This window comes from Barbus barbus (genome assembly GCF_936440315.1).
Source record: "Barbus barbus genome assembly, chromosome: 3".
NCBI lineage: Eukaryota > Metazoa > Chordata > Actinopteri > Cypriniformes > Cyprinidae > Barbus > Barbus barbus.
The window spans coordinates 39139742-39148517 of NC_136731.1; the positions used below are offsets into that span (position 1 = coordinate 39139742).

At 35.3% G+C, this 8776-nt stretch overlaps 1 protein-coding gene across 1 annotated transcript; it reads right to left on the reverse strand.

Annotated features, from left to right (window-relative positions):
• Positions 1-281: 281 nt before the first annotated feature.
• myl4 (myosin, light chain 4, alkali; atrial, embryonic) lies at positions 282-2668 on the reverse strand (the record flags this gene model as incomplete). The annotated part of the gene is made up of 6 exons (XM_079399634.1): positions 282-310; positions 410-487; positions 691-864; positions 947-1096; positions 1189-1216; positions 2564-2668. The coding sequence occupies 6 exons, from the start codon at positions 2666-2668 to the stop codon at positions 282-284; spliced, it is 564 nt and encodes a 187-aa protein (XP_079255760.1).
• Positions 2669-8776: the final 6108 nt, after the last annotated feature.

Sequence of the window (8776 nt, forward strand, 5' to 3'; positions counted from 1 at the left end):
CCTTGCAAAGCATTACAAAATAATTATTTAGTTTGATGTTGAAAATCTGTGCAACACAAGTAAAAAAAAAATCTCATACAGGAAAACTAGTTCAAGGGCATTAGAGAGCGTAGAGCTGGGCTGAAGGACTTTTGATAACTGCAGAGGACAGTAGTGCCTAAAGGGAAAATGTGAGACATTCAGATTAAATTAGAACATCCTTTCTCCAATATCCTAATTGGAAACGGTATCAAACATCATTGCATTTAAAATTCATAATCACCTGATCTGAGCTCTTTCATTTATCCAGCCATGATGTGCTTAACAAAAGCTGCATGTGGGAGAAAAAATTAAAAAGACAAGATTAAATTATAGAATAATATATAGAATGTATTAGCTTTAACTTTTCAAATTTAGAAAATGCTCACACCTTCATAGTTGACACAGCCGTTTCCATCTTCCTGTCCTGCCATCAACTGTTCTACCTCTGATTCTGTCATTTTCTCACCTGCAGGTAAGACATGTGATACTCTGTGCTTGTTTCTGGCAGCGTTAATCTCAAGGTACAGTACATATGTAAATCCAGGAGTCAAACACAGATTATTTTAAGATGCTTATGTTCCAATAAATCTCCTCTTAATTTAACAAAGCACTCATTGGGTTTGTTAGCAATACTGTAAGAGCTTTTGTGTAGCAGTGTTTTGTATTTACCCAACGTTGCAAGTACATGGCGAAGTTCGGCGCCCATTACAGTGCCGTTTCCTTCTTTGTCAAACACTCGCAGACCCTCAACAAAGTCCTCAAAAGAGCCTCGATCTTTGGACCTGGACACGTGTTGGAACATAGGCAGGAAAGTCTCGAAGTCAATCAACTTGGTGTTCATTTCTAGAAAAAAATGGATATTAGAGATACATTAAAAATGTATTCATGGTTTAGCCTGCTGTCAAGCACAGTTTATTCCTCTCACCCTCAGGTTTGGGTTTGCCAAGTACTTTGAGCACCTCTGCATTTGTAGGATTCTGACCCAACGCCCTCATGAGGTCACCACACTGGGCGTAAGTGATCTTCATTTCACCAGAAGGAGTTCTGTCGAATAGCATGAAGGCCTCTTTAAATTCTGTGTGGATAGGATATTGATATGAGGAAGAGGTATGAAAAAATTGCTTAAATATTTTCAATTTAGGTCTACTTGGTTTCACAAATGCTTACCTTCAATCTGATCAGCTGTAAACTCAACCTAGGTGGGAAAGATTTTAGGCAACATTTATAAGTAACTTGGTTTAGTTCTCTAAAGAAGCTTTCTGGGGTCATTCAACAAAAGTCAGCTGTTCCGCATCCATTGAGACTAAGAATAACAGACGTCTGATCTATAGGACCAGAGGGAATTACAGTAAAACCTCCTCCTTATTGTCCACAGGAGAGAGAGACTCACTCAGATAACAGAACAGGAATGCTAAACTAATACGAGAGCTTGCAGACACCTCCGTGGAAGCTCGTATGACCACACGGAAGCTCTTTTATACTGATCTCAGGCGAGCTTCCATTGTCCAGACCCCATCACTGACCATCAGGTTGCATATGTGGTCTCAAATCAATATGAAGAAACATTTACGTCTTCACATACAAGTACTCGATTGAGACTGGGGTTTTAAAGCCTTAAGTTTGTGTGAAACCTTTTAACCTTGTTTGATTGATTTGAGCCATGTTGTTCAGGGCACATGTCGTCACATACTTTAATAACAAGGTTAAAGACCAGTCAACATACAAATGTTTTTAGCTCAACACGGCCTGAAGGTGGGATGTCTTATTCCTATTGAAGCTTATTTCTGCCACAGAATAAAAATATAAAACATGGAACTGCAACTTTTTTTATCTTGAACTACAGTATCTCACAATTCAGACTTTTTCTCAGAATTTCAAGTTGCATTTTCAAGTTATAATCTTGCTTTTTCTCTAAGTTAACATTCTCAGTTTTTCTCAGAATTACACGTGTATGCAGTCAGGTGTCTAAAAATTTAGGATAAAAACAGAAATTATTGAAAAACATTAATCGTGAGATATAAACTATGAATTCCATGAAAAAAAAAAAATCTGAATTGGAGATATAAACGCTCAATTCCAAGAAAATAAAAGTTTGAATTGTGAGATATAAACTCACAATTGTGAAATAAAGTCAAAATTGGGAGATAAAAGTCACAATGACTTTTTAAATATGTTTATTCAGTGGTGGAAATAAGCTTTCATATCGGCTAGTACTCATAAATTCCAAGAATTTTCCAAGTGCAGTAATGACTAAGGATCTATAAGAAGTTTTCTAAGATGGATTAAAGAGCTGCTGATGAATAACACAAGATCATCTAAATGTGATTTTTGTGAATTGCAACAAAGTCAAATGTTTAGAAATAAGCTTTTTTATTTTTTTAAACCCATTTATGTTTTTAAGGTTTAAGATTAACTCCTGATGACTTTAGGGAGGAAGCTACTTTGTGTCTACTCACTTTTGTCTGCTCACCATCATAGTCTAAAACTGAGCAGCTAGTAAAATAGCAATACCAACAAAGAAGCGTACAGCAAGTGTACTTACCTTAATGCTTTTTGGGTCAAACTGAGGCTCCTTGGGTTTCTCTGGTTCAGGAGGAGGCGCTGGCTTTGCCGCCTCCTTTTTCGGTTCAGCTTTTTTAGGAGCCATTCTTCCACAAGATGGTTAACAAGAGGGTGTGAGATGGGGAATAGGAATGAGAATGACCTTTGAGAGGTTTTATACCCTTCTCAACGCTCCCCAACTGCATCAGCAGGGTTGGTCCATCCCATCAGCACCCTCCAAACAAGGACAGAAAGCTTAAAGGTTCACAAGCCAAACCCCTGAGATGGGCGCGTGACGGATGAGAACCAGTAAACTGCCTTCATCACTGCTATGCATTCAAACCAATATTCATAATTTATAGTTGATAAATATGCTCTCATAGTTTTAAACTAGATATCTAACTAGTAAGTTTGGCTCTCTTTTATAGGAACATCTTGGGTGAGCAGGCAGCTCCTGGGTTTACTGTTGAGGAGAATGGAGCTCTAAATTTGGTCATGCATTGTTACATGTTTAACGAAGGTTATTTACTGCATCTTCACAACTTCAGTGCCGCTACTAGTAACAAACAAAACAAAACAACCCTTTTTTAAGTAGGTTTCTCAAACATTCCCCCTGTCTACCACTGGTTACTCTCTGCATATTAATCTATAATATAACTTCAAATTTTGCACACTTCACACTTAGGTAATTTCCAACTAGAATGATCAAGAATACAACTGAAATAACTGAATATATTATCCCCTGGTTAGTTACTTGTTGTGAGTTTCATCAGACAGACCTCATTCTGTCTTTGTGAGTTTCAAGAGATCAAGGGACTTATTAAGGATAAACACCTTATGTCTTGTTTTGCTATGAACAGCAACTGCTGACTGTTCTTGCTTTTTTAACCCCTGAGATCTGTCATTCAGGCGCCTGGAGCAGACACTCGTTTAAAGAAAGGAGAGGCGTCCACCTGTTCACTCAGCCTTCTGAACCTCCTGCCCCAGATGGAAGAAATAAAATATGAACAAAACAATTCATATATATACATATATATATATATTCCTTCAGAAATCATTCTAATATGCTGATTTACTGTTCAAGAAACGTCTTATTAATTAACAGTGTTGAAAACAGTTGTGCTGCTTAATCTTTTTGTATAAACTGATATTATGATATTAAACTGATGACTAGAAAGTTAAAAAAGAAAGTTCATTTATTTGAAATATTTTTGAAACAATGTAAAAGTCTTTACTGTATTTTACATTTGAGCAATTTAATGCATCCTTGGTAATCCAAGTATTGTTTAAAAAAAAAATGTCTGTTATTTTTTACTAATTCTCATATTGTTCCAAACCTGTATAACTTTTTCATCCATGAAATTTCAAAGAAGAATTTTGAGGAATGTTAGTGTTGTTTTTTTCCTATACAACAAAAGTATACAGTGACCAGGGAATATAAAGCTAATAAACACAACCATAGATGTACCATAAAAGTTGCCCAATATCAAGTATACTGTAAAAGTAAAAAATACCATTTGTGACCCTGGTCTTAAGTCGCTGGGCTATATTTGTAGCAATAGCCAATAATACATTGCGTGGGTCAAAATTATCCATTTTTCTTTTATGCTAAAAATCATTAGGATATTAAATAAAGATCAGAGTCCATGAAGATATTTAGTGAATTTCCTACCTTAAATATATCAAAACTTAATTTTTGATCAGTAATATGCATTGCTAAGAACTTAATTTGGACAACTTTAAAGGTGATTTTCTCAATATTTAGATTTTTTTGCACCCTCAGATTCCAGATTTTCAAATAGTTGTATCTCAGACAAATATTGTCCTACAAACCATACATCAATGGAAAGCTTATTTATTCACCTTTCAGATGATATAGAAATCTCAATTTCGAAAAATTGACACTTATGACTGGTTTTGTGGTCCATGGTCACATTTCAGCCTTTACACTTCCAAATTTCTTGTTAAATTCAATGCATTACTTGCTGTGAAACTGTGAAGTTTCTGAGTGAAAACTGTTTCTACACCAATTGTTTTTCAGTGTACACTACTGTAGCCTATATTCCAAGTCATTTGATTTGAAGGTATATATTTTAAAGGCTTTGTGTGAGGAATGGACTGAAATTTAAGGATTATCCACTGGTAATCTGCTCTCAAATCTCATTTGTCCCTGGTGACAAAGAAGTCACATGATTTTGTAATAAAATAATGGTGATTAAATAATTATACTAATTAATAATTTGTTACATTTACACAACACTTTTCTAGGGACTCAATGGGTTTTACATTGAGAAGGGGATCTCCTCATCCACCACTAGGGACTAAATTATGACAGAATGTTAATTTCAGAATAATTATAATGCTTCATTAAAACTTTAAAATACCCATTAATGTACATTTTATTAGTTTGTATCTGCATGCATATAATGTAAATACTATATTCCCGTCCGATGCTGTATCTGTGACTTCAGCTCTGGTGTACTGTAAATCCCAGAAGCCTTTAGTGAATCACATAACAACAGGGGTGATGTAAACTCCTATAACTCATCCAGTGTCTGCTTGCATCTGGACAGTGCTGTGGATCCTTCTCTGTGGCCCTTCTGTTGCTGTGATTTCATCTCCTCTTTCTAGGTCTCCCTCTGTGGGATGTCCATCTCCAGAAACAGAGAGGCAGGGCTTATGGGAGTGTCTGGTTTCATGTTGTTAAGCCTACATGAACTCTCACTGACAGCGTGGGAGGAGAGATGTGGAAACGTCTGGATGTGGATGTATGTTTTCATAGATTGCAAGGTCTGTTGCTTCCTTGGCTTGAGAACTTTATATAACTCAAGCAGCCTGACGAGTTGATTGTATATCATGCCATTATGAGTAACTCAATAAACTTGGTGTCAAAGAGAACAATAATGGTTGCACTGTGTACATGTTGTGATGAGGGATTTACCTTGCAGCAGCAACAGCTCCTTGAAATAGTTAATAATAATGAAGTTATAGTTAAAGGACTAGTTTATCCAAAAATAAAAAATTGCTTTTACTCACCCACATTCCACTTAAGATGTAGATGAGTTCATTTTTTCATAACAGATTTGGAGAAAGTTAGCATAACATCAATTGTTCATCAGCGGATCCTGTGTGGTGAATGGGTGCCGTCAGAATGAGAGTCCAAACAGCTGATAAAAATATCCCAAGTAATGTAAATAATCCACTATAGACTGGTATTTCTATTATGATTACTAAAATGCCCTAATGATTTGTTTCTTACAAACACGCAGCTTTTCACTTTACAAGCCATTAATTGATGGACTGGAGTCATGTGGATTACTTGTGGATTATTGTGATGTTTTACTGCTGTAACTGCAGAGGATCCATTTGGTGAGCAAGAGATGTTATGCTAAATTTCCCCAAATCTGTTCTGATTAACAAACAAACTCATCTACATCTTGGATAGACTGAAGTTGAGTACAATTTCAACAAATTTTCATTTTTGGGTAAACTATTCCATTGAAATGGGCTACTCCAACAAATAATAGAATAGAAGCTCTGTTTTCACATCTCTGTCTCTATATATCGGTGTATTTCTAGACATATTATTATTACTATTATTATTATTTTAAATAGGCTATGGGCTGTTTCAAGACAGCGAGTGGATGCTGCTGCTCTGTTATATCCAGTTTAGTGTATTTCCTATTAACACAAAATAAGTGAAAAGGATGTCAACATAACATTTAAACCAGCTCTATCTTTTTGTTTTGATGCTCAAATTAGTGCATTACTACAATTGACCAGTAGGTTGAGCCATTGTGCTGCCAGAATGAGATGAAGTGACAGGTGTTGAGACAGGTGGATTGACAACTTCTGTCTGGAAAGGGAGTTCAAGCTCAAGTCTGTTAGTCATGCCTCAATATACACATTTAAAGAACTATTCCAATTTCCTTTAGATGCATTATCAGTCACACCATTCAGAACACTGGCTTAATTTTTAAAACATTAAGGCCTGGTTTCACAGACAGGGTTTAGACTAAACCAGGATTAGGCCATAGTTCAATTAGGCGATTTAAGTAATTTTATAAATGTGCCTTAGAAAAAAAACATTACTGGAGTACATCTTGAGACAAAACAAGGGCACTGATATATTTTAAGATCAGTCCGAGCAAGTTTCTTACAGTTTAAACAGCTCAGGCTTAAATTTTAATCTAGGACTAGGCTTAAGCCTTGTCTGTGAAACCGGGGGTAAGTATTATATTATATTATATTATATTATATTATATTATATTATATTATATTATATTATATTATATTATATTATATTATATTATATTATATTATATTACATTTGCCATTGCAGCATTCACAGTAAAATAAAGCTGACCTGTGACCTGACCTGGACCTCTCAAGTAATATTAAATTAATGCTGGATAGCAATCCATCATGTCACAGACTACTTGGTGTCTCTAATCCATTAGTTTTCATTGTGAATTACAACTCTGAATTCAGTATTGTTGTGTATGATGTAGTTTATTCTTCCACAAAGCCTGTTTGTATTTGCAAAATCCTGGACCGGATTTATCCACTTCCAAAAGTCCTCTGGAAATACACACACTAGACCAAATGAAGAGAGAGAACAGTGGATCTGGTCATATGCATGAATACAGTCTATTTCCTGTTTTCATCTTCAGATATTCAAAAACATGACTTAATACAATTCATCATAGAACATTGTGAACTCAATGAAATTGTGCTTTCTAAGATTCACTTGGCCCAAGTGAATAGAATACATCTATTCACTGAAAGACAAATCCTATAAAACCTGTATATATGCATAATAATAGCTCACATATTTGATAAAAATATTAGGTTCTCTTCACATCAGTATATGGTCAGAATTCATGAAACTAGATGATGATACACTGGGCAACTATGGGAAATGTTGCCGTCAACGGGCATCCAGGTGAGACACAGGGCCCACGAACGATCTAAAATATCCAGATAAAAATTTGTTACCCATTCTCAATGGAAAAGTGCCCAATCAAAAAAAAGTTACCAGGCAAAATTGCTCAAAAAGTTGCCCCGTGTATCATCAGCGTAAAAGTAAACATTTTGCATAAGACCCATGGTGAGGATTTCGATTCATCTCAGTTTGATCAAAACGATTCATTCACTGATTCTTTTTGTAATTTTTTTCTGCATGTTATAATACTTCGTTACAGTCAGTGTTGGGGGTAATGCATTTCTAGTAACGCTAGTTATGTAATCAGATTACTTTTTCGAGTAGTAAAGTAATGCATTACTTTTAATGTACAATAAGATAACTTACTTTTTCAAAGTAAGGCAAGTTACTTTGTTTTCCCATTTATTAACTGACAGCTCTCCTGCACCATGTTGAGAGAAATTGGGAGCAAGTGTTGAGGCACTTCCTTCAGCCTGAGGCCTATTAATGTCACTTTTGGTGTAAAAGGGCCTTTACAATTGCCAAAAATATAACTTTTGGATTTTTGTTATTAAATAATTAAAAAAGTAAGCAAGCCCTGCCCAGGTGACGAAAAGTGACACAAAAGTAACATCATGCATTACTTACCATAAAAATAATTAAGTAATGCAATTAGTTAGGTTAGTTTTTAATGGAGTAACGCAATATTGTAATGCATTACATTTAAAAGTAACTTTCCCCAACACTGGTAACTTTTTCATGTAGACTATAAATGATTCACTGAATCATTCACTCAACCAACGGAAAGTCTTTCAATGATGATCAAATGAACGAACAAATGTTTTTGTTTGTTAAAATGCGCGTGCCTACAAATTTACTAAGAGATTCCAAAAAGAGTGAATTCGTTCACTTCGCTTATGAACGAGTAGTTCAGTTAAGCTTTGAGTCGTGTTCAAATTCTAAATTCAGTGAAGGGGGTGTACTTGTCCAGTCTGTTCAACCAATTAAACCTCTTTCACAAACAACGATTTGTTGGGAAACAGATCACCATTACCAGTAGAGAGTCGAGTAATGGCTAGCTTGAGCAAATCTCGAAGCATTTCTCTACTAAATTAATATATGTCTGTGTATATATAATCTGGTTAGTGTAAGGAATGTAGTATGTTTATAAAGAGGAAAAACATCTGTAAAAATATACATATTCTATAAATACATAAAGTCATGGTGACGTTGCAATCATTTGACATGGCACAGATGACGTGTGAAGTAGTAAACATTTAAAAATGCAAT